Here is a 27,469-nt window from a genome sequence, read left to right as displayed (position 1 = left end):
GAAGAAGGAAACAGGTGGCTGAGCTATGACCAACAACTGCCAGTGAGTGGAGTCCCTATAGTATTGCTCTTTCTATATCCAATTAGCGTTAAGGCTTGACTTTTGGCCAAAAAGTGCATTTTATATGTAATGGTGGGGGGCTCAGAGTGCTTTCGACACCACAAAACCGTCTTTGTATTGGTGAGTATAACGTATTAATTCTTTATATTTTTGCAGCAGTCGACAGGTGATGCGTGCAGGAAGGAAGTCGAGAGTAACATAGCGTTAAGAAGAAGTCCTTAACAATGAAACACTGTGAACCGCTGTGGACATAGTCATACCCACCATATATATTTCACCATTTATATGCTGGAGATAAACAATAAACATTAGGCCTATATATCTTATCTATAACAAAAAACATTGCATGGATGCACCTGGGACATATCCTCAGTGATGTATCCCAAGGTCATCAGGGTTTCAGGTCTCTCGAACATCATACCCCTCACTCGGGTGACCCAGCTGGGGTGATCAAGTCCAGACTTACGTCCCAGTAGCTGCACTCGATCAGTCCCATTAGGGAAAAACCAGGGCCACAATCCGTTGCTCCGGAACTACTCTGCCAGGACTGGAAGAACCAGATTCTGGCGCGTGGAAAGACTAGGCTCTGTGGGTTGGCTCCTGTCCGGGCCCCTCCTACGTCTCACCAGGTCCCCACTCCTGCTCTCACCAGGCCCAGGAGCTGTATCCAATACAAATAAAATGTGTGATTGTATGTGCCCATGCAATCTTATGAATCAATTTAATAGTTTCGGTGTACTGTATATGCCAGCCCAGGTTGTGTTTTTTCCCTATAACTATGTGCAAAAAAATCATTGCAGCTTTAACACACACACACACGCGCGCGCACACACACAGTCACACGCACGCACGCACGCACGCACGCACGCACGCACGCACGCACGCACACGCACACACACACACACACACACACACACACACACACACACACACACACACACACACACACACACACACACACACACACACACACACACACACACACACACACACACACACACACACACACACACACACACACACACACACACACACACACACACACACACACACACAGAGGAAGAAGGTAACAGGTGGCTGACCTGTAATAACCAACCACTGCCAGTGGGTGGAGTCCCTGGCCTATAGTATATTCAATTTGCATGCTAGCTGTGGACATGCCCAGTTGCCCACAGCCCACCATACATTTATGTTTTGGAGATTAAAAAACATTAAGTAGTCTATATAAATAACACACACACACACACACGCACACGCACACGCACGCACGCACACACACACACACACACACACACACACACACACACACACACACACACACACACACACACACACACACACACGCTCTCTCGGATCTCTCCCCTAAACAAAAGAAGCCAGAACGCTTGGGCGTGTACTGTGCACCCCAGGCTGTCTTGGAATGTTGTCTCACTGACAGTCACACACACACACACACACACACACACACACACACAGTCTCACACACACACACACACACACACACACACACACACACACCGTGACTAGAGAGTAGAGACTGCAAACGCGACTACAGAAAACCTCACTATAAAGGTACAATAACAATTGAATGCAAGCTGCAATGACTTCAACTGTATGCTGATTTATTTTTTTGCATAGAAGTGTATATAGTATTGTCTTTATCTTCTGATTAATTGAAAATGGAGGACACTGATGTAATCAAGTCTTCAACAAGGCTTTTTCTGGTTTTAATCCTCGTAGCAGTTTGACCTGTATACCTACGTTTGAAGTTGAAGTGTTGAACTGTACCCGTCATACAAACTGTGAATAACATTTTCAATCAATCAAACAAACCAGGTTGTTTATAAATGTGTGTGGAAGTAAATTTTGGCCAATGGCTAGCGACACCCTCGTACCACGAAGTGTAATGTATTACGCACATTACGCACCTGATAGGACGAGACGAGTAGCTACACAAGACAGTTACGCAAACTCAGTTCACTACATGGGGCCAGTGCAATGGCGGCTCTCCTAAATAGACTTCTATTGAGAATGGGGACATCTCCTCTCCATCCAGGCTGCATGAACAGCGCTCGGTTTCTGCCCCCTCAATGTCGTAGCTACAACACACACTACACACACACACACACAGGCAAGAACCGAAAGGGAAGCTCTTCCAGTACTCTCTCCAGTCTCCACCCGTAGGACGGTAGGCAGTGAGGCACACGGGGAGATTTGTTTGAAGGAATATCTTTAAGTAGCCATGGCGGCGGGCGGCCTGTCCGGTGTTCTCCTGTTTGTCTTCTGTGCATGTGTCGTTCCCACGGTGTCTGGTGAGTGTGATAATATATTGTTGTTTTCGTCGCCATATTGCCGGACCGGGGAGGGGTTGTATTGTTGTTTTCTAGCGGGGTTTTTCCTCTCGGCTTCGGCCGACTAGAGGTCGACGTGAAGAGAGGCTCGGCTCGGGGCGATGCTAAAGGTATTAGCTACGCTAAGTGTGAGACAGTGCAGTGTATACATTTTAAAGCATCATTGTTTTCTGTTCTGGCGCAGTTCTCTAAAAAAGGACCATATAATATATGGACATATTATGTCTTTGTGACATTATAGTTGTCCGTTTTTGTTGCCAACATTGTTGCAACTGAGCGACGGAATTGGAACGTTTGGCGTTTCTGTACTTGGCGAACAACACTCGAGTCAAAACATGGGCAAACTAATTCGTTTATTATTATTATTGTTATTGTTATTATTTAAATTTGTACCCCCATCAGCCCTGCTCTATCTAAATGTATCCAAATATGCCACAGCTTTGATACAAGACTGTCACATAATAAACAGTCTTCATCAAAGGCTAATACATTTATGCTACAGCAGGAATCATAATCGTAGACAAAACAAGTGCTTACATTATTTTGGAAATTGTCCTGTGTTCAACAACCGCTTTCCCCCCTCACTGTATATGTTTATTTTACCTTTTTACCTCCTTTATGATGAATTCCTGTTCTGTGCTTTGGCCATATATAGAAGTGTATTCGTACGTCTCTAAATGTTTTGATAAATTCCACTCACAGTTAATAGTCTTTGTATTGAGTTGCGCTTGAAATGTACTGTAATTCTGCAAACTGTTAATAAATCTTTCAATCAATCAATGAGTGTATGACACCTCAACGCCCCCCATGTGCCACCATACAGATTCCTTGTGTGTGTGTGTATGTATATATATATATATATATATATATATATATATATATATATATATATTTCTTTTAAATATATTACCCTGTCATAATGTGAGCCAGGCATTAATCGCCCAACATTTGTGTTATCTTATGACCTCAACAACAATGGTCTTTATTGGCTTAAATGGAAGCAAATCACGAGCATTGCCATCATGGAGTTCTTAACTATTTAACATGTATGTTGTTTTTTACCAACATTATATTGTTGTGGGCACAGTCTGCAGAGCATCATGTCACGCCAACATTTTGCCGGCCTCCTTACTTATTGTTGTTGGAGCGAGTGACAAATAAACCCATTTGAATCTCTTTGCTAATTTGCTACTATAACATTCTCCACTGTTCTGGGATGGCTTTTCACAAATTGGAACATTGCTGCTGCAATTTGCTGATTTGTTTTGGAAAGGTGTGGTATTTATCCCATGATCTAATGTTTAGTCATCACGAGCACAGTTCATTACAAATGAGAGAATAATATGATATCACAGATAAAAGGAGAGCTACAGTGAGTTCTATTTTTACATATCATTCTTTGTTTAAGGAGGAAGTTGGTCATGACACTCACTGACTGCTTTAAAGGTATATTCAGTGATTTCACTTAATTCAAATATCACTTATTTTTTTGTTTTGTTGTGATAATCCTCCCTACTATAGAGTGTGCTGGCCATATAAGGAGTTCCTCCCTGTCCCCAGTTAACCCCTGGGGGTCAAAAAACCTTAGGTTTCGTTTTTTACTCTCTATCCTGATTGGACGAAAGGTTGGGTCCCACAGCCAAAAACGAAACCTAAGGTTTTTTGAGTGAAATCACTGAATATACCTTTAAGTTATCTTCAGTGATGCACCGACGTATGGGTATCAGCTGATATTTGCTGTTATCCATTCATATCTGTATTATATATATATATATACTAGAAGCTCATCCCAGAGTTACTTTGCCGCGCACTATGGGAAGAAGGAAATTGCGGGAGTTGACTCCACATGTAGTATATATTATATATATATATAATATATATATATATATATATATATAAATATATATACATATAGAATATTAGTGGTCCATGACATGAAAATGTTTGAGAACCACTGCTGTAAAACAACATTGGACAATGATGTTTGACAGTCAGCAATATTGTTGCTTATTCTAGATTTATTTTCTGACTTGATCTGGCCTGTTAACATTTTCATAGACCTGGTTGCTTGTTTCCCTCTCAGTCAATGTGGCAACCCTGGTCAATGCCGTGTTGGCTGTTCTGTATGATGATTTAGCTTAGCACACAACAGCTAGGAGGATGCAGCAGGCTGATGCCGTCATGTTTAACAGTATTTTGCGCAATTTATGTCCCCGAATTTATGGATATGGACCATCGCTGCCTCTTTCTTTAGTAGAAGTAGAAATTTAACGTGTTGCTGACTGTTTACGGTACCTCCCTCTCACACGCGAGCACACACACACACACACACAGCTGAAGGGAATGTTTAGGCCGGTCTTAAAGATGCAAAACGATATTATACTATATACAGTATCTGATTTACGGTTTCTCCAGATCGGGTAAATTGCAGATCGCCGATCAAATCATTTGGAGTGAAAATCGGCCACTCACCGATCGGTGGCCGATCGAGCAGAGCACCTCTAGTAGCCGCTATTTATCTGTTGTTGATAAACATCAATTTTTTAAAGTGGTGCAACCACTTCATTAAGTAGCTTTGTGTGTGCCTGCCTGGAACATCCTGGGGGTCTGGATGTTCCGGGGACTCCCACACGGGAACTCTGTCATTTCTCGACCGCTTCGGACGCGGGGCAGCTCGCCGGAACCAGGCCGGCACCCTGGGCATGTTCCTGTGGGTCTGATAGTTCCGGGGACCCCCCACACGGAGTTGCACCACTTGCTTCACACGGGTGTGATTTCTTTCCCAGTTTTGACTAGGATAAACGGTAAGATTGTGACAGGTATTGATTCTAAACTAAACTCTGTTCATACCGACAGGGGACCGCCACTGTAAGTCCTACACGGATGCGTTTGGATTCCATGAGAAGATATCATGCAACCGGGGAGAGTTCTGCTGCGGAAGCTGCTTGAACAGACACTGCTGCACTGATCTCTTTTGGCGTTTTGACGAGGATAAACAGGAAGATTGTGACAGGTATAACTATCTTCATACTTCCACTGTAAAGTCCTACATGGATAACATAAAATAACATGCAACGGCTTTGCTGCGGAAGCTCTATCAAAAGATACTGCTGCAATCTGGGCTTTTGGTGGTTAGAACAGGAACATGGTGGCAGGTATTGATTCTAACCCATTCAGAACGGGAACCCCTTTTGGTGTTTTAAGCATTATGTTACACTTTAGCTATTGAAAAATAGCAGATCTACAAGCTCATAGTGTGGCACCAAGTGCCGCGCAACAAGCTTGTAGGTCTGCTATTTTAGAAAAATCTTGAAAATGTCGCGCAAACCTTTGAATATATATTCTTTCACAGCGAACGTGTTTAACTCAAATCTTTGCTTCTGAGGGGTTCCTGAAACAACATATTTTCAGATGCGGGCCAGAAACATAGGTATTTCAGAAAACTGTCAGGATTTAGAAATTTCGATAGGCTAAACTTTCTTCAGGGACCACTTCTGTAAGGCCTACACAGATACTAACTGCCATCAGAAGATGAAACTGGCATGCAACCCAAAAAGATCAATAGGTTTTGCTGTGAATAAAAATTAGACAATTTGGTGCTTTCCTGAAGTTAAACAGAATTGTGTGTGTGTGTGTGTGTGTGTGTGTGTGTGTGTGTGTGTGTGTGTGTGTGTGTGTGTGTGTGTGTGTGTGTGTGTGTGTGTGTGTGTGTGTGTGTGTGTGTGTGTGTGTGTGTGTGTGTGTGTGTGTGTGTGTGTGTGTGTGTGTGTGTGTGAGAGAGAGAGAAATTACAAGCTCACAACGAATCGCAAGCTTGTGGATTGGCTATTTTCTTTAGTTAAGTGTCCCAGGGAGACATCACATTTCTCGTTTGAGACAGAAAAAACTCAAGAGTATGCGCCCACAATACTTCATTCATGAACTCCTCACTACATAATTCACACATAATGTACATGTAAAAGGAGAAATGACTGCAATGGAATTTGTAAATATGGGAATTGTTTCCACCAAGTTTTAGCCTACACATTAGTTAATAATAATAATAACTTGAATGTATATAGTGCCTTTCAAGAAACCAAAGGATGTGTAGCGGCTCCTAGCCAGCAGAAATATGACAACGCTCCAACAGATGTCTTTAAGGTCGTTTTATTTCTTCCCATTAGACACCGTGAAAACTGTAACACAAAACATACAAATATTCTTTTAAACCACCATGAAATATGCATTTTGAATGTCCTTGTTGTAACTGTCGGTCAATCATGACTTCCGGATTTATGGGTAAACAAACACAATGAAACTTAAACAAACAATCAACGGAACGACAACACTGTTTACAAACAAAGAAACCAACAACATGTAACATACCGTGTGCGCCTTCTGCGGATTCTTTTAGGAGCTACTCTACGTTCTATTATCTTTCATATTTGAGGACGCTCTTTCTTGGCGTAAGGAGAGCTCCTCGTACCGCTGCAACTCTGCTTGTTCTGAGTTTCTGACTGAGCCAGCTCACACCGGTGCCATTAATGAGCACTCACTCTACTCACAGGGCTTTTTCTGCATGCCCTCATCCGGTCATAATATGAACAGTGAACACCATTAAGGATCAGGCACCACACACGGCATGCACATACAATGTGTACCCAAAAATGTTCCCATATTGTATTTGCCGAAAGGTAAGTAATAAAATGGAATAGAAAAATAGAATTAGAAAATAGAAATAGAAAGTTACAAAATCCCATTGCTGGGACCGTTACACTGCCCCCAAAATACAGTGATTTATTACTGCCTGAGCTATTTAGGCTGTAGAAATCTGTATTTTCCTTTCTTAATTGAACCCAAGTGTCACATCATATATATGTTTTTTTTATTTTGACCTTTGAGCATCCCACCACACTCCAGCCTAGGTCAGTCTTGACTGCGTATGGCTCGTGATCTTCCCAATCTATCATCCTTCTTGGTTTCAGGGCCCTAGCACAGTCGTAACCAATAAGGAGACCAACAGGACAGTCCAACAATTCAGGCATTTCTTCAGATATGCAGTGAAGGTGAGCCCAGCGCTCCGCTGTTTTCCGAGTGGGAATGCTGTTTTGTTCCAGCGGCATGTACACTTTTTTTTTTTTTTTTAAGATATTTTTTTGCGGCTTACGCCTTTTTATTGATTTTTTAAGGGACAGACAGTAGGCTGACAGGAAACGGGAGAGAGATGGGGGGATGACATGCAGTAAAGGCCGTGTCGGGTCCGGGAGTCGAACCCGCGGCACACTGCGACTGGATTACCAGTCCGGTGCCCAGACCGTTACGCTACGGCCTGGGCCTCGGCATGTACACTTGAGTGTATGCAGGTGGCAAATCAATCATTTCTTGTGAGAAGTATCCTCTGACTCTTAGGCCAGTCACTCTTTGGCATTTGACCACTGAACCCCTGTCGGTCATTGTTGACAGTTTCAGTTTGACTGGCTGTGCTTCTGCTTTAATTGTCTCTGCTGTTTTCAAGTCAATGAAAGTGTTACTGCTTTGGGTGTCCAGCAGTGCATACACTAAGGTTTCGGGGGAGGTGCCATCAACCGATGACAGCCACACAGGAACAATCATTGATGATCCCCCTTATCTCCGGTCACGCTGCATGAGACCGTTGAAGCGGTTGCCTCCAGCTCTGCCGATTCTGCAGAGGGCTCCTCTGCTTCAGGAGTTTCTTCATGAAGCGGAGATGGATGGCTTCTTTGACAAATATTGCAAGTGGCCCGTTGTTTACACTGTCTATAGACGTGGCCAACTCTAAGGCAACCAAAACACATGTTATTGTCCCTTATAAATCCTTTCTTTTCTGTTAGTGACAATGCTGCAAATCTCTCACACTTGTAGATAAAGTGATTCTGCTTACAACAAATACAGCTTAATGGTCTTGCATTTGCTGGAGGTCTTCTATTGGAATATACAATCTCACTTTGAGTGTTTTGGGGGTTCTGGGACACTTCTGTTGATGTCGCAAAGACGCTCGCCTTTGTGTGACTTGGTTCCCTCCCAGAAGCAGATGTCGCTTTTTCGTCACAATACTTCAAAGCATGCAGGGAAGTAATAGGATTGCACGCTGCTCGTGCTTCCTTTGCCACAAAGTCTGCGAATACTTGAAACCCTGGATATGGTCTTTTGTCATACAAGGCTTCAGTGACATGTTGATTCCAGCGGGTGGTGGCCCAGTCTGGAAGTTTTTTAACCAACTTCTGATTCTGCTCACAATCATTGAGGACCTGTACGTAGGGCATTGCATGTTTACATGAATTCAGGAAGTCGCTGTACTCCCTCAATTTAAATGGCTCCCTTGGTCCAATCCTTGGCCAGTTGTTGATCATCTCTCTGAAGGCTCTTTGCACCACAAATGGGTGTCCATGTCGTTCGTCGAGGGCTTCCCAAGCCTGGTTATATGCTTCCTCGTCGTTTCTGTAAAAGGTGCCTTCCAGTACGCACAGTGCTTCTCCACTAATATATTTTTTCAAGTAGAAAAGCTTGTGCACTGGCTTTGTGCAGCTTGATTCGATCAAGGCCTTGAAACAGGTGCGCCATTCTATGAATTTTAGCGGATTGCAAGAAAACACGAATGGTTCTGGTGCTGGAAGCCTAGTCAGTGTCAAGGTTTCTTGTAGTGCTTGAACTAAGCTAATTTCGTTAATTGTGGGCTCTTTATTCTCCGTGGATGCAGGAGGCGGGAGGCGCTTGGAGGCTTGATCGCCAGGTGTGCTAGCTTGTTGCTCGCCAGGATGACTTGGGAGCTGGAAATGCACTGCTGCTTCTGAGCCCCTTCCTTCGTTATTCAATTTGAGCTCTAGTTCCCTATAAGAGTTATATTCTGCCTCTGCAGCTTCCAGGTCTCTTTGTTTCTCCAGTTTCCTCAACTTCTGTTCGGCTGCAATGATTTCCAAGACTCTTTGTGTCTCCAACTCCTTGATTTGCAAGTCTCTTTGTTTCACCAATTTTTGTGACTTCTCCTTTTCGACTGAGATTTCCTCATCTCTGTGCAATTCAGCCTTTTTTGCAGCCACTCGTGCTGCTATCTTTGCCATTTCCAGTGATACAGCTTCAGAGGCTTGGCTTTCACGCTGACTGCCCCGTTCAGCTCTTGAAACAGTTGAGCCATAGACTGACCGGGCGTCTGACCTTTTCAGCAACTGGAAGACTGCAGCCTTTGCAGCCTCTGGGTCGAATTCTGTCGTCCCAGCCTCTTTTGAACGCCATCTTTTGGCGGGGTTGATATTGCCCTTAAGCTTTCGTACATTTTTATTACATTCGATTTGCAACCCTCAATAGTTTCTACATGTTCATCTAATTCAGCTTGTGTGCATTCCTCCTTTAGCTGTAGTCTAACCCACCGCACTTCTGACTTGAATTTTTCGTATGAAGAGAAATAATTCCTCCCTCTCTTCCTGCTGTCCTGATCTAACAAATCATGCATTTTTTCTGAGCTGGTTGCTCAACTTCTACGCTTTTCAAACCAGGCTGAGCCAGGAGTTCAATTTTGTTTAAGCGCTCTTTAGCTGACCCTCTTTCTGACTCTTCACTTTCAGCAAGCGTTTGCTCTGGGGGAACAACCACACCCTCATCCAACATTGTCCTTTTAAGTTGAAGTGTCTTCGTCTAGAAAAATACACAACCCAGGATATGTGTATAAACAAGAACCACGTTATATTTTTCCCATTTTGTTTTGTTTTTTGACAACAAAGTTGTTAGATAGAAAATAGACAAATAGATAAAAATAGTAGAAAAAAAAGTAGAAAACCTCTTGTAGAAACACCTTTTTGGTTTTACAAATGAATATACCCTTGCAAATATGTCTCTTAGAAAATAAAAAATGAGCAGAATGTCTCAAACTCCAACCTATAGATTTTCCTCTTCCAAGAGTTCCACCCACCAAGACAGTTCACCCTGTCCTAGCGTACATTCCATTTCCTCTTCACCCACACAACATAATAGGCTTCGGTCTGACCTGTCACGTGACTCCTGCGCAACGAACGCTCTCCTCTGGAAACTCGGACAACCGAAAACGGAACAACGCCGCCTTCCCGTGGCCGTCCCGACCACTGCAGGCTCTGCCGCGTCACCCTTCCGCTCCTCAGGTCAACACGCCCCGCACCGTTATGCCTCGTTCCTGTGCACGACGTCCCCGAAGATGCGTGCCGGCTGCAGCCCGCCGACAGACAGGGTGGTCCTCGATACTGGAAACCCCTCTCGACTCGCGGATCCTTCCGTGTTGTGTCTGTCTGGAACGCTTTGTCCCGATGCTCACCGCCGTTACGAGGAGGAGGAATGGCCGACTCTGGACCTGGTCTTCTCTTCCTCTTCGGCGGTGGAGGCTACGTTTTCACTGTAGCGGCTCCTAGCCAGCAGAAATATGACAACGCTCCAACAGATGTCTTTAAGGTCGTTTTATTTCTTCCCATTAGACACCGTGAAAACTGTAACACAAAACATAAAAATATTCTTTTAAACCACCATGAAATATGCATTTTGAATGTCCTTGTTGTAACTGTCGGTCAATCATGACTTCCGGATTTATGGGTAAACAAACACAATGAAACTTAAACAAACAATCAACGGAACGACAACACTGTTTACAAACAAAGAAACCAACAACATGTAACATACCGTGTGCGCCTTCTGCGGATTCTTTTAGGAGCTACTCTACGTTCTATTATCTTTCATATTTGAGGACGCTCTTTCTTGGCGTAAGGAGAGCTCCTCGTACCGCTGCAACTCAGCTTGTTCTGAGTTTCTGACTGAGGCAGCTCACACCGGTGCCATTAATGAGCACTCACTCTACTCACAGGGCTTTTTCTGCATGCCCTCATCCGGTCATAATATGAACACCATTAAGGATCAGGCACCACACACGGCATGCACATACAATGTGTACCCAAAAACTTTCCCATATTGTATTTGCCGAAAGGTAAGTAATAAAATAGAATAGAAAAATAGAATTAGAAAATAGAAATAGTAAGTTACAAAATCCTTGCTGGGACCGTTACAGGATGCTTTACAAAACAGAAAAAAACAAACAAAACTAATTGCCAAAATCCTGAGTCAACAAATGTCTCTTCAGTGCATACTGGATGTCAGTCACCAGCAGTGTTGGGACGTAACGTAACGTAAATAACGCGTTACAATAAAGCTGTTACGTTCGGCAGTAACGGTTGCTGTAACGCGTTATTTTTTTAAATTCAGTAACTTGTTACTGTTACTACATGGTGCGTTATTCCGTTACTCCGTTATTTTTCATGTAGTCTCGATCGGGGGAGAATGAGAAGAACTGTCATGCTTGCCTTGCGGGAGAGAAGGGGGAGGAGGAGGAGTGTGTGTGTGCGTTTGTGTGTGTGTGTGTGTGTGTGTACTACACGTGGTGATGCGCAAGTTTGTTTACTGTGTGGGTGTCATGGCGGCGCCCATATCGCGTTTCAAATGGGTATATTCCTCCTTATTTCCTTCAGCTGCTCCAATCCAGCACAAAGCACAGTCAAAGTAGGTTGTTGAGTCTAGGGCTGTCAGTTCACATCTATAATCCAATTCGAATTTCATTGCTTCGTTATTTGTAATTTTCGAAAATATTCGAATATTTACATTGTTTATTTTAGCTCATATTTAGCCTATAATAATACACAGAATATAATACGATGCACGTTCTGTCCACTAGAGGGCCCCCCCTTCCAAACGACAAAGCAGTACTTTCAGTTTCAGCACACGTAATAATGGTTTTCACGGCACAAAATAGCGTTTAAAATGTTTTATTGAGCACAGTGCACTCAGCACGGTAAGATTGTTGTCTGTCTATAGTGCAAATGCATTTTACAGTGAACGTGAAACGTAAAACGACAGGCCTAGCGCGAGACCCACCGAATGCTTGTGTTTCCACGGACATTATGTCATGTCATTGCGGTCACTCTAAGCGCCGCCGCTCCTCCGGACATTTCGGAACTTTTCCGGGGTACCGCCTGGGTTCTGACCATGCGGAGTAGCCCTCGTCGGCCCGCTCAGGACCCACGGAACCGCGGGCTTGTCAGCGGCGGTACCGCGAGGCCACGGGGCCTAGAACGCACGAAAATCGAGCCTCCGAAAATATTTTCGAGACATTTCGACGTTTTTGACCGCGTGCTCAGCCTTTGCAATCGGTGCCCTTGTCACCTTCGTGTAGCTGGCTAGTCTCCGCTCATTTATCACCGGGCCACTAAGCCGTCTCTATTACGGTCGCGAGGCCACGGGGTCCGGAACCCGGCCCACATTCGCTCTTCACATGCAGTGGAAGCGGCCGGGGAGATTTCACAGCGGTAGATTCGTTACTCAATACATTTAGTGAGCGGATAAAATAACATAAAACAAAATAAAAATATTAAATAGAATTAATAAATGATAAAAGCTCCATTCGAATGGCAATTTTACAATTTTAGCTTTCGAATATATATATATTTTTTAATATTCGAATTTCTTTCATATTATGAAATTCGTTCTGACAGCCCTAGTTGAGTCCAATGCAGATTATTATGATCCCATTCCCACCGGCTATACCACCGTGTGTTTGTTTATGTCGGTCGCGTGTGTGTGTGTGTGTGACGTGTGCGCCGTGTATGCACATCATGTGAGAGAGAGAGGGAGAGAGGGAGAGACACACAGACACGCTCGTGTGTGTGACCGTGTGCGTAGCCTAGCTACTTTTGAGCGAGAGAGAGACAGACAGATACTGAAAGAGACTTTGCGCGTGTGTTTGATTATCAAATATTAATTCTGGTTTTGGTCTTACTTTGTTTATAAATCCAGACTCAAATTAGTATTGCCACCACCACCAATAAGAGCAGCTATGAGCTATCTCAGCCTATCTCCACAGTATACAACATTCACTGGAGCAGTGGAACTGGAACATAGCCTACATAGCATCATCAAAATCACCACGAGTCCCCCCTGCTATTGGTATTATTGTCTCCACCAGGCCGAAGGCATGGGGGGAGAGTATGTTTTGCACTCCGTGTGTCCGTCCGTGTGTGTGTCCGTGAGCAGCTAATCTCGGCCACCGTTAACCCGGTCGATGCCAAATTTTGCACACACACTCCCTGGATGCCAACGATGAACCTCTGCCCCAAACTTTCCAGAACGGCCTGTTATAGCGCCACCAGGAGGCCGCTTTGTGCAAAACAAGTTTTTGCACAGTACACCTACAAATTTTGTCCAAACATTGCGCAAATTGGTACACAGTCTCTCTAGAGCCATACTAAGTTACTTTTGAAATGATGTAACTAGTAAATGTAACTAGTTACTTTTTAAAAGTCACCAGCAGTGTTGTTTTTGGCAGGACATTTCTATTTTAGTCTAGTCAGTCTTTGGAGTGAAACTTAATTTAGTTTTGGTCACATTTTAGTCACCTGGTGTTTAGTGTCTAGTGTCTAGTTTTAGTCGACTAAATCTACAGTTGATTTAGTCGACTAAAATGTATTTTGGCGGGGCTTAATGCTGCCGTAATGGCTGATTTTACATTTGCTGAAAATAGCAGATCTACAAGCTGACGCGTTGTCAGCTTGTAGATCTGCTATTTTCAGCATGCAAGTGTAAAATGACTTATCTCTTGTCCACTAGTCCCTTCCTAACATTTTAGTCTAGTTTTTATTTGTTGACTAAATCGTCAATACATTTAGTCCTAGTTTTAGTCGTCGTAGCATATTTTTCATTTAGTTTCCATTTAGTTTTCGTCAGTGAAAAAAGGTAGTTTTTTAGTCGACGAAAACAACACTGCAGAGGTCTCCAATCGTCTGGCTAGTGGCTACACCACAAGTTGACACTTGCTCTGTAACATTGAGGCAGATTCTACGAATGCCAGTAGTTCTCATACGTTCAAGATTAATTTGTTAATACCGGTAATTCATAGTTTAAGCACGGTTCACTGTTTATCATGTTCATCTGTATGTGTCGTCATAGTTTAAATTAGACATGTGAGATGAATGAGAATTTACCATTATTTCTTCTATTTTGACATAATTGCACAAGATCACATATGTATATTGGTTGTTAATGATATCACTTCAGCCTGTACTTTAACCCATTTAGACCTGAGGACAATTCTACAAATGCCTTCTAAATCATGAACGCATATTTCAGTGTCGGTCTTTCTCAAACATTTTCATGTCAAGGACCCCCAAAAATATATCTAATTGGCCGCCGACCCTCCATCTGAAAATATGTTGTTCCAGGGATTCCCCCAGAAGCAAAGATTTGAGTTAAAAAGGTTCGCTCTGAATTTGAAAGAATATTATTCAAAGATTTACGCCACATTTTCACGATTTTTCAAAAAATTGCAGATCTACAAGCACGGCAGATCGTAGCTTGCAGATCTGCTATCTTTTTTTTAAATCTTTGCTTCTGGGGGGGGGGGGTTCCTGGAACAACATATTTTCAGATGGGGGGGGGGGGGGGGTCGGCGGCAAATTACATAATATTTTTTGGGGTCCTTGACATGAAATATTGAGCACCACTGATTCAGAAAACTGTCAAGATTTAGAAGACATTTTCATTTTTTTATTTTGACGTCAGGCCTAATTGGGTTAAAACACCAAAAGGGGTTCCTGCCCAGAATGGTTTAATGGATGACATCAATATGAATTTGCGTGTATTAATCGTCCAACCCCATCCCCTGTCTTAGCTACGGCATGCAGGAGACCGTTACCATCGCCTCGGGCGTGGCAGCTGTTGTCAGTATCATCATCCTCTTCATCTGCTGCTGTGTGTGTCCCTGCTGCTGCCTCTACAAGATGTGCCGCAAGCCACGACGTAAGGAACACTCTACTAATAACGCAAATGTTTTCTCTTATTTTGTTGTTCAAATTACCTTTTTACACAAGAAGCACTGAAATTACATTGATTATTATTAACCGTCTTCCTGCCATTGCCGAAGCCCTTCGGCAATTGAAGCATTAATTTGATATTAACGCTTGCTGCCATTGCCGAAGCCCTTCGGCAATTGCCCTTTATTAGTGCATATGATTGATCAAGCCATAATGCTACTCACGTTAGCCGGTTAGCTAGCACTGTTGTTAGCACTGCACTGGATCGTTCATATTAATTCACCGTCGCCATAAGAATCCATTCTATCCGTTTCTTTCAATCGCCTGTATCTCCTATTCCTTGTCCCAGATGGCATTTTTGGTCAAAACAGCGTTTCTTTGACGGCACGAGCCGACGTTGTGGAGTGCAAAAATGTACCGGCATTTTTCGATCATGTAAACAAAGGTTGTCTTGGCAACGTAAAGCTGGCAGGGATAAGCTCACTTCCGGTTGAGGCAAAATGTGGCTTTTCAAAATAAGAGCTCAAATTAAAAAAATGCTGGCATGAATTAGGTCCTAATTTCTCAATAAATGGCAGCAGTAAAAGGGTTAAAACACCCTGAGCGGCAATGCACCCATGCACCCTCGAGAGAAAAAAAATGAAAATAAATGCAGCCTTGAGCCTACCGCAATGTTGTGGTCTTGTGGAGCTTGATCACCTCCTCCTCCTTTCCCCAAATTGCCAATCCCAATAAATCCAAAAGTAGTGTGAATACTTCCACAGCCTAATTACTAAAGGATAAACTATCATAAACTATCACTCTCCGAAATCTGTCAATCTCAGCACGTGTTGACAACGCATTGTAAACAGAAACAGAAGCTGTGTGTGTCACACCAAAAGTGGTGACCTATAGAATCCTGTACATTAGAGTCATCACGCGATCCTCACCGCTACACAGCTGTCATTAATGAATGGTCTTGATTGCCTATGCGTTCAAGTTATACAGGGTGAAATGCACAGGCTCATTTTACATCGCTGCTGGCTGCCACTGCAGGCAATTGCACATTTCCAAGAAAGTTGTATCAGGGCACACTACTTGTCTAACAATTTGGATTATAGTTTGCTCACTTTGCTGCTGCTGCTTGAGAAAAAAAGGTAAGTACTGGACTGGAGCTCTCTCCCTTTCTCTATCTCTCTCCCTTTCTCTCCCTTTCTCTCTGTCTCTGTCCCTCGCTGGGTTGAAGACGTGCGTGCTCTTTCTCTCTCTCTGTCTCTCTCTTCTCTCTCTCTCCCCCCTCCCTCCCTGGGGTGTGTGGGGGGGAGATTAGTTGCGCTGCCTTCGACAGCGCTATACTTCTCCAGTAGCGGTGCAGAACCGAGTGATATACTTGTAAACTGCGCAACTTTTAGCTTTTTTGATCGGTTTTGCTTGCTCCAGGGAGGCCCCTGGACACTCGAGGCCTGTTTCAATTGAAACGATTGAAACATATATAAGGCCGCCACTGAAGGGAGAACAGGAACGTCTAGTAACGCAACCAATAACGCGACTAATAAATAAAAAACTAAGCAACGAAATTTGCTAGAAAACTAAAAAGCAATTTTCTATACGTCAAAGCAGGAGCAGTGTTTGGGAAGTGCGCCCAATGGCAATCCTTTTTAAAAACTCACTAGGGGAATCGCAGCAGCCAGTTTGAGTCTGGTCTGTAGGTCATTCCCATCAGACCAGGGTCCGAAATAAGCAAGGCTTTTTCCCCAGCCTTACATTCAGATCCCGTGCATTTTGAAGGGACCATTGTGAGGGACACCTCAGATTGTTGTGCAGTCTTTACTACAGAACAAGTGTGTTTTGGGGCTGCCAGTCTTGGCCAGAGCAGAAGGGTGTGGGTTAAATTCCAGCGTCTGGCTCCTAGCATCTCCCCACACCCCCATGCTCTTTCCCGTTTAGTCTCACTGCTCGTCTCTCTCGCTCTCTAGCCCATTCTGAATGGGAACCCCTTTTGGTGTTTTAAGCATTATGTTATGCTTTAGCTTTTGAAAAATATCAGATCTACAAGCTTGCGCGGCACAAATCTTTGAATATATATATTCTTTCAGAGCGAACGTAGGTCTTGACCAGGGTAGCCTGAGCTAACGTGTTAGGTTTCTGGTCTAGAGGGGCGGGTCGCGGCTGAGATTTGCGCACGCCCTGATTGGATCTCATCGATCTGTCCGTCACCCCCGGCCCCTCCTCTCCCCCCTAGTGCAGCGCAACGTCACATAATTTGGAGCGACGCCCACCCGGAAGGGTTGACTCCCACTTTTAGACCAGAGCGGCCAATGCGTTCCTCCAGGCTTTCAATTTTTGCACCAACAAAAATGAAAGCCTGGTACCGAGGCTATGACCAAGGTGATCTGTCTGTTGTTTTTGGCAGAAAAATTCTATTTTAGTTTTAGCCCTAGTCTTTTGAATAGTTTTCATTTAGTTTTAGTCACATTTTAGTCACCTGGAGTTTTTTAGTGTTAGTTTAGTTTTAGTCAACTAAACATCATACGATTTTAGTCGACTAAATCTACAGTTGATTTAGTCTACAAAAATGTATTTTGGCGGGGTAGATCGGCTATGTTCAGCATGCAACCAAGTGTAAAATGACTTATACAGGATCTCTTGTCCACTAGTCCCTTCCTAACATTTTAGTCTAGTTTCTATTTGTTGACGAAATTGTCAATAGGCCTATATTTAGTTTTAGTCATCATAGCTTAGTTTCCATTTAGTTTTCCGCAGTGAAAAAATCACACACGTGTGAACTGAGTGGTGCAATTTCCCCCCCCCCCCCCCCTCTCTCTCTCTCTCTCTCTCTCTCACTCTCTCTCATTAGAGTCACTACCCCTCTCACTGTTTCTGGCGCCCCCTACTGCTATTATTAAGTCACATACTCATGCTCACACAGACAGACACACACACAAACAAACAAACACGTACGAGGACATTGCAAGCTGGTTGTAGGAGTGGTTGCACCACTCAAAAAGGTAGTCGACGAACATATTTCGTCTTACTTTTAGTCGACAAAATCAACACTGCTGTGACACGTCTGTCTGTCTGTCCCTCCCTCCCTCCCCAAACGTGTGATTCCAGTCTGTGGTTCTAGCCAGGCTGTCCTAGTTTTCCAGACGATAGTCTGTCTCAACGTGCAGCAGACTGAAGCAATGAGAGAGAGAGAGAGGGAGAGGGAGAGGGGGGGAGGGGGAGGGAGAGAGGGAGGGAGGGACGCGTGTGTGAGAGAGAGAGAGAGCGTGGAAAGTCCTGAGTTGAGGCTGTTGCATGAATGTTTGTCGGGAATCCAAATCAGGAATTTCAGAACTCCACCTTGTGTGACTCATTGTTTCCACGACAACCACAGCACGTCATTGACAGGAAGTGGTCACAATGAGTCCTCACTAACTGTGGATTAGTTGTTGGTGCAGATGAACTGTCTAGTGTCTCTCTCTTTCACACACACGCGCACACACACACACACACACACACACACACACACACACACACACACACACACACACACACAATATACACTTTGAACAGCCCTGGACAAACACAAGTTCTCTCTGAAAACATCCCTGTCGTCAAATGCAACCTAGCGTCACCTGACTTTCTTCAAGTGGAAACACTATGAGTATCCTGCCTTCCCCTCAGTGGAAAGGATTAGCAGCCAGGAAGTAGGAATTACAATGAAATAAGAGGCGATTTGGAATACTTAGTTAGCTGAGAGACGTGGTTAAGCTTATATCTGAGTTATGTTTTTGTTTACTCTTGAGTCGACGTGACAAATCTTCAGCATGTCGTATCACATCAGAGTTTGATCACATTTAGAAACTGTTTGGACAAATGAGTTGGACTAACTGGGTGAATATAGCACCGCTTTCATTAGTTTTCTGACTGAATGTTTGTGATTATTGCGCAATGGAGGCAAAACTAATCTCCTTTGATGGGCGCTAGTAATTGGTTGAGGGGTTCTAGCCCCTCCCATGCCCAGCGTCCGGGGTCTGTGTGAACACAAACATTGGCTTGTGATTGGCTGATCACCCCCCATAGCGATGATTTGATTGGCTGAGCAAAGTACATATTGAAGATGAAAGAAAAGGGAAGAAAAGTGAAGACCCAAAAAGTGATTTGCCCGAATTACTAAATTACATTTTGTCCGAGCACGGAATGTGATGTATGATGATAAGAGTGCCCCTCAATTCAGTGTGATTCCCCCCCCTTCCAAACAATTAAAGCTATCTTGTAATATTCCTAATTTCTACATGTTGTTTTCAAATATAAATTAATAATAATAATGGTAAACCTTTTACTTTTGAAAGCATGTATACAAAATAAGTGGTTATAAAAAAATATATAATACAAATATTGACACATTGGGATAACATGCAGAACTACTACTTTTAACCCATTTTGGGAGGAAACCCCTTTTGATGTTTTAAGCATTATGTTATACTTAAGCTATTGAAAAATTGCAGATCGTGAAAATGTGGCGCAAACCTTTGAATATATATTATTTCAGAACAAACATTTTTTATTAAAATCTGGTCCCTGGAACAACATATCTTCAGATGGTGGGTCGGCGGCCGATTACATATATATTTGGGGGTCCTTGACATGAAAATGTTTGAGAACTGTCAGGATTTAGAAGGCATTTGGTAGAATTGTCCTCGGGTCTAAATGGGTTTAAAAAGTCAGAAGTTCTACACCACCACACACACCACAGAAGTTCTCTCATCTCCTTTCTCTTCCTGTGTTTTCTCCACAGCTGTGATAGCCACCACCACACACACCACGGTGGTCACCTCTCCTCCCCAGGGGGTCCATTACCCCCAGCAGCCGACGGTCCACGCACCGCCACAGTCCTACCAGGGCGGGCAGTATCCAGGCCAATACCAACCGATACCCGCCCAACCAGGCTATGGAGCGCAACCCCAGGGCTACGGGGCGCAACCCCAGGGCTACGGGGCGCCCACCACGCCCTACCAGGGGCATCCTTACACGCCGGGACCCCCACCCCCGTATCAGGAAGCTGGTGAGTGTTTGAAATAATAATTACAATCCTACTATAAATGCGCCACGTCTCTGTGTGCGCGTGCGTGCGTGCGGTTGACTTCACATTTGACACACGCGTTCCAGACTCCGCAGGGAGTGCAGTGCCCGGTATCGAGTTGTTCGGACCCACGGTTCTCCAGAACCACCCCAAAAAGCTCTGGTCACCTGTGAAATTCCCAGCCTCTGCCTCAGCCAATTGATTGCCATGGCAACCCCACGCCTGCAAATTGATTACTTTACCACTCCACTTTTCACAGTCAGTTTGCCCTCTTCAGACACAGGCAGACTGGCAGATACAGAGATCTCCATGTGGGACACAGACAGATGGTTAAAACAGGTGCTATGACAAGTTGACAACGGGTATTATTAGGTTCCCAAGTTGCATCGCTCTCAAGTAGGCCGGTGGCCAACAGGCACGTACAGGTCTAGTACTAGTAATGCGTACAATTTTCTTTTCCTAGGTACTGAAAATCACTTAAATTACAGAAACTGAATAAAAACTGCTTTATTGACATTATAGTTTTGTGTCCGCGTTTGTCCACTCTACCTCCTGAGCCACTGCTGGCTAAAATGTTTATCTGAGTATATCATTTCTAAAAGCCATATTATATATTTTTGAGGGGCGCCCTATATACAGGTTTAATGTTTAATGTTTTTAATTCAATTTCCAGTTCATGTTTTAAAAACGCCATTGACAGTCAATGAAGATAAATTAATGTTTGTTTTGTCCCGAAACGCAAACATTGTATCCCATTAACAATAAAGATTTGACATTGTTTGTGACATCATTACATCACCTAATCATAGTAAGATGATAAGAGCGCCCCTCACTTCACACAGGTGTGATTATTATAATTTTTTGTTAATAGATAGCTCTACTCTGAACTGTAGATTATAAGATATTCTTCAAAATACACCCTTGCGAGGCACCCATTTAGACCTGGGCTCGATTCAAAAAAATTCTTCTAAATCCTGACAGTTTTCTGAAAAAAATGTCAGTCAAACATTTTCATGTCAAAGACCCCCGAAAATATATGTAGTTGGCTGCCGACCCCCGTTCCAGGGACACACCCAGAAGCAAAGATTTGACTTAAAAACGTTCGCTGTGAAAGAATATATATTCAAAGATTTGAGGCAAGTTGTAGATCTGCTATTTTTCTTTCTTTTTCTAATGCTTTAAAACACCAAAAGGGGTTCCCGCCCAAAATGGGTTAAAGCAAGGCATTTTTAACACTGGCTGCATCCCAGGTCTCTAAATTAAATCCTTGTTTTCCTCACGAGTTGCGTCCTTTCTTTGTGCCACAGGAGATGAGGAAACAAACAAACAAACAAAATAATTAAAGAAGTGGTAAGTCGGCTCTGTAGCGCCACGTTAACCGTCAAAGGTGCACCGAATTTCTCTTCCGGTTCAAGTGAGGATAAAGAAGGCGAAAGACTTGGGATGCAGCCACTGGGTACTTAACATAATTACCAGGCAGGTTTCTGGTAAATGCATTCAAAATAGCTGCAGCCGGATGTGTATCCAGTGGATACTGTTGGATGTGTATCCAGTGGATACTGTCTGAATAAAATGTAAAAAAAAAAAAAAAGAGAGAACTGGAGGCTGAACTGAAGTGTATTTATTTCTCGGGGACCGAACTGAGCCTGTGGTTGCTGAAACTTCCTGACAAATAACGTAATACCAGAAAAGCGTACTTTAGGAGAGAGGGCGAAATCTCAGAACGACGTTCGACGTTCGACACACTGAATCATTTTAAGTCGGGGCTTTTTTTTTTACGTCGCAGCGTGTTTTGAATTATACGTCGCAGCTTTAAGAATCCGTTGTGGCGTGAGGACTCGTCGCGGCACTCGTCGGGGCTATAGATAATAATTCGCCACGACTTAATAATAATTCGTCGCAGCGTTAAGAATCCGTCGTGGCATGAGGACTATCACTGAGCTATCACCTCTTTTGCGCACCGAAAAGAGCAGATCTACCCCCGCACGTGTGTGTGTGTGTGTGTGTGTGTGTGTGTTAGAGACCTGCAAGCCCGTCGGGTACCGACGGGGCAAACGGGCCGGGCCCAGGCCGACTTTGTCACTGCCCAACGGGCCCAGGGCCAGGCAAAAAAGAGACTAACGTTTCGACCTTGCGGCCTTCATCAGAGTCATGACTCTGATGAAGGCCGCAAGGTCGAAACGTTAGTCTCTTTTTGTATACTCAGCACCTAAATAAAAGGCTCTAAATGTCCGTGCTGCTCCAGTCTCTTCTCCTTATGCAACCTATATTATATAATATGTGTTATCGCATATACAAATGGGCAATCAACATATAGCAGCACCCCCCACCAGCAGATGTATATAGACATGGAACTGCGCTATGATATTAAAATGGACTGAGCTGTGATTGCGCCATACTGCGCCGGCTGGTGGCCACTGGCCTATTATGCCTATAAATGCATATCATGCCTGTTGGTGAAATATAAACATCTAAAATGGTTCAGTAATAATTAGCATAAGTTATTATTAACGAAAAACATCGAATACTATTTTAAATTGTTCTAGTAAAGTTAGTAACTAATCAGAAGCAGCAACCATTTTGTTTCAAACAACTGAACTAGACCAATAAAATAGTAGGCTATTTATGTTTTTCGTTAATAATAATACATGCTAATTATTATTGAATGGTAAGTACGCTGGTATGTACGCTATGGTACACTATAGGGCTGTCAGAACCAATTACAACCTATAGAAGGCAAAATATTCAAAATGTCATCATGCTTTATGTGAGTTTTGCAAAAAGAACACTCATTGGGCTTAAAACGGTCATGCCCTGTGCTGACATCATCAATTTGTGATGATGGCCGTTTTTAGCCCAATGAGTGTTTTTTTGCAAAACATTAATGCCTAGAATGGATTCAGCATCATGAAAACCCCCTAGTTTGACACATCACATGCTAGATAAAGCATGATGAAATTTTGAATATTTTGCCTTCTATAGGTTGTAATTGGTATGGTCACATATTATGCCAATTATGAAAATTGCCCAACATATGCAAGTTAGCATCTGGCAGTTTCTACATTCTGGGGACCCATACTAAACATTTATAACATAAAACCTTGGTGTACTCAACATGTCCGGGTTCACTTTTTGGCTACTAGGCTACTTTGTGGTGGCTTCACTTGCTCTTTTATATTAATCCATTCTGAACGGGAACCTCATTTGGTGTTGTATAATTGAAAAAATAGAAGATCTACAAGCTCATAGCACGGCACCGAGTGCCGCGCTACGAGCTTGTAGGTCTGCTATTTTAGAAAATTCGTGAAAATGTGGCGCAAATTCCGAATATATATTCTTTCAGAGTGAACATTTTTAACTCAAATCTTTGCTTCCGGGGGGGTCCCTGGAACAACATATTTTAAGATGGGGGCAATTACATATATTATTTGGGGGTCCTTGACATGAAAATGTCGACTAATATAGAAACCATGGGGTTTTTCTGTAAACTGGCAGGATTTAGAAAACATTTCTAGAATCGTCCTCTGGTCTAAAAATTGGTTACAATACAAATGTTTTGTTGTTCTTGTCCCCCCCCCCCTTCCCCCCCCCGGCAGCTCCCGGCTACTCTGCCGCTCCGATGCCTTATAGCCAGGCAGCGTATGCACCCGGTCTACCGCCGTATCCTCTCCAACCCCCGGCCCAGGCCCAGGCCCAGGCCCTCCAGCCCAACGCACCGCCCGCTCAGCCAGACTACCTGGCCCAGCCCGCCTACAACCCGGCATACGCTCCACCTCCGCCCAAGAACTGATATCACAACATCCTGGTCCGTGTTCGATGTGCTGGACTTTTCTTCTTCTTTTTTTCTTTTTAAAGAACTTTGAATTATGTGCGTGTTTTGGGATGTGTTTTAAACTGACGAGGGACACTTTTGTGAGGTATATTTGGTGGTTAGATGTGAAAATGTGATGCCTGTTAGTTCATCTCTTGAGGCGTTACCGTACGAGTAAGGTTTTTGTTGCATGACGTCACAGTGTAACCTCAGTCAGTAAAGAACCATTATTTGTTTCTTTTTTCAGCTATGTCTTTGTCACGGACCATGCTTAGGGAACAAAACCACTGAGTTTGTTTTATAATGTTGTATATCCAAGAAGTACATCTCATCACTTTCAAGTAGGGATGCTCCCATCAGGTTTTCTGGGCCTGATCCCGATCACCCATCATTTCTCATGATTGGCCGATACCGTTCTTGTGCGTAATAGGCAAATTTGAATATTTACAATTTATTTTATAATCATGTCAAAACCCACATCAAAACTGTTCCTGTGTGTGGGGAGGAAGGGGAGAATGTTTAGGCCTGTCACAAAAATGCAAAATGATCATCAGTTTCAGCCTCCTCCTGAACATGTCCCCAGAGTCTCCTCCTTCTTTCCTGTATGTAAATGTCCTGTTTTCCTGTTATGTTGTATGAAGATAAATAACCCTGTCGTTGAATCCACAATTCAACCGGTCTATTCACCAGCCACATTGAGTAGGAATTTGTCCCAAAGGTTCAAATTTAGGTGGGGACTTTATAAACATTACATGATCGCTTGCTGCTGTTTTTATTTTTACACTGATGAACCCTGTTCTGTTGTGTATCTCTGTTTCTGAAATCCACCCAGAGTCATTTGATAGACATTTTCTGCATCTTTATCAACGGTGCAAAAGATATTGCACTCTGTGACGCAAAGGATTTTTACCTGGACTCTGGAATGAGACTGATCCTGTATAGAATTATGTTTCATTGGAAGACTCCTAGGGCTCCATTCTCGTCACCGCTAAACCCCTTATCCCTAAACTTTTTTGCCCTTTTTCTTTTTTTGCAAAACATTTGTGAATGGTTAAAATGGCCAGGCTAGTTGAACTATTCAAAAATGTTTTTTGAAATAGTAAAAAAAAAAAAAGGCAAAGAAGTTTAGGGATAAGGGGTTCAGCGGTGGCGAAAATGTAGCACCTAATGTATTACCTTTTCATTAGAGGCATATCAGACAAATTGCACAAAAAAAAACTGTGCCTACTGTTTGTCTCAAGCAGTAGGCGATATATCCTTTATACCAGAAATTACAAACTGCTGTTTCTGGCCAAAAGAACGTGACTTTTACTCTTGCCTTATCCATAGATGTATTATTTTCGCCCTCTTGTTTCCTTGTTATACTCCTCGTTGTAAACTAACAGCCAAAGGGAATGTTCACGTGTTGTTCATCTGCTGTACCCAACATAGATCGTGTTTTCACCTAGTTTTTATACTTACCCTAGTTTTTACACATTTTGGGCAGGAACCTCTTTTGGTGTTTTAAGCATTATGTTATGTTTTAGCTGTTTAAAAATAGCAGATCTACAAGCTCGTAGTGCTCGGCGACGGTGGCCAATGACATAATTTTTGGGGTCCTTGACATGAAAATGTTTGAGAACGACTGATATAGAAACATGAGGTTTTTCAGAAAACTGTCATGATTTAGAAGACATTTTTTTAGAATCATTCCCAGGCCTAAATGGGTTAATGTTCTGAAAAGGTTACCCTATAGGTGCCCTGTTCACAGCAGTGCTCTTCTCAGGTGATGGTTGGTTGGAGCAAGAACAATGTACATAAAAAGCTGAAAGTATTCTAGTATATCTCATGTTTTATTTTATCACATTTCCTTTGTGTATGTTGAAAATGCATGCCTTTTCTGTGTTTCGTAGAATACTTGAGACTACTTTCATCTCTTATGTGCTGTACTTGCTTTGAAAACCTTTGTAGAAATGTAATCTCCTGAGCTAACATGCACTGAGAACGTTCAAGATTCCGTGCAATTTCAGTGTGTTCACACACACTAAGTTCCAGATGAAGTTTAATTTTTCTCAGGATGCTTAAGTGTTTCGTATGCCCACTTTTGTAGCTGTAGCTACTGTAGATGTTGACCGTAGCTAGAATGTTAAATGAATGTGTAACAGATAGCTGCTTCTAGAATGAAAACGACCACGGCACAGCATTGATTCCTCTATTCAGTTGACAGACTGTGCCTTCTTTAAACCTGACATTTAAAAAAAAAAAAAACAGAATGAGAACATTTTCTATTTATCTGTGTTTTTATATTAATGCTCGTTTTCTTCGTTTTGAGGGAATGTGGCTTTTTTCACTCTTGCTTCACTGTTGATGGGGAAGTCTTTTCATGTAGACTGTCTGCCATTTTGCAATTGACCTCCATCCTGGTCCATCCCAAGGTTAATTAAATAAGTTTAGGAAGCGAAGACCGTGGAATTGAGACCAGGAAGTTGCACACATTTGGGCATGTACAACTTCCTGGTCTCAACTGCATGTTTCTTTCCTTCCAGGGAGCAACATGTACGGTCTTCCCTTCCTAACCTTATTTAATTAACCTTGGTCCCACCTCAGTTAGGTCTTCTTGTTTGATTCACAAATGTGTTTTATACTATTTCACCATTTTCTATTCATTGTTACCGGTAGTTCACCATGCTTTGGTTATCCATGTTTTGTGGCATTTGCTTTGGGGGAGAAAACTCATATTTTGTGAAATATTTACCTATAGCTATGCCTACTATCTGTTGCTTTACCAAATATGTTGTGATTTTAATTTTCCAAGCCATTCTGCAGTGCAGTCAGTTTCACTGTGGTCAGATTTATGTGTAACCTCGATTCTCTGGGGTAAGAATCCCTGATGTGTTTATTTTCCAACACAATATGCCTTGTCTTTTCAATTTCAGCTTTGTCTGTAAATATATGATGATGACCAATCAATCGATTCTGTGTCCTGCTTTCTGAGGGGGTGGGGAGGTGTGCATCAGTGTTGTTTTTGGCGGCACATTTAGATTTTAGTTTTAGTCGTCTCTTGAATAGTTCTGGTTTAGTTTTAGTCACATTTTAGTCTAGTTACTTGCGCAAGCAGAGCACGCAAGTAATAATTTCACCCGGTCTTCGTTCACCGTGACAGCCAACCCGCCATTTGATGTGTATGCAAAAGAAACAGCAAATCTGTGCCTGGTTTGCTGGGACCAGATCACATAAATGAACATATGTCTTACGTCATCATTTAGAGCTAGTCATACGTATACTATATACATAATCAGTAAAATAAAATAGCAAATTGTGCCTGATCTGCTGGGACCAGAGTACGTGGTGTGTATATGTATGACTAGCTCTCAATGATGACGTAAGAAGTAATATATGGTCATTTATGTAA

General features: G+C 42.9%; 2 protein-coding genes across 2 annotated transcripts in view; both read left to right on the top strand.

Annotated features, from left to right (window-relative positions):
- Window positions 1–27,469, top strand: part of adsl (adenylosuccinate lyase) — a gene marked incomplete at both ends in the record, with an annotated part of 382,286 nt that overhangs the window by 204,036 nt on the left and 150,781 nt on the right. The window lies entirely within an intron of this gene.
- On the top strand, window positions 2,216–27,027 carry LOC310863629 (uncharacterized protein). Its single transcript, XM_083772102.1, has 5 exons — window positions 2,216–2,372; window positions 5,268–5,424; window positions 15,079–15,206; window positions 19,983–20,249; window positions 23,864–27,027. Exons 1-5 carry the CDS (start codon window positions 2,303–2,305, stop codon window positions 24,055–24,057), a joined length of 816 nt encoding a protein of 271 aa, XP_083628228.1. The 5' UTR covers window positions 2,216–2,302; the 3' UTR covers window positions 24,058–27,027.

This window comes from Protomyctophum parallelum (assembly GCF_964188405.1).
Source record: "Protomyctophum parallelum genome assembly, chromosome: 8".
Lineage (NCBI taxonomy): Eukaryota > Metazoa > Chordata > Actinopteri > Myctophiformes > Myctophidae > Protomyctophum > Protomyctophum parallelum.
Note: the sequence above shows the minus strand (reverse complement) of the source record. Positions and strands in the feature narration are given on the sequence as shown.

Bases quoted from the DNA above. Each gene is read 5' to 3' on its own strand.
- LOC310863629 (XM_083772102.1), top strand. From the start codon at position 2,303: ATGGCGGCGGGCGGCCTGTCCGGTGTTCTCCTGTTTGTCTTCTGTGCA. The intron at 15,207-19,982 runs GTAAGGAACACT...TTTTCTCCACAG, and splicing joins GATGTGCCGCAAGCCACGAC to CTGTGATAGCCACCACCACA. The intron at 20,250-23,863 runs GTGAGTGTTTGA...CCCCCCCGGCAG, and splicing joins ACCCCCGTATCAGGAAGCTG to CTCCCGGCTACTCTGCCGCT.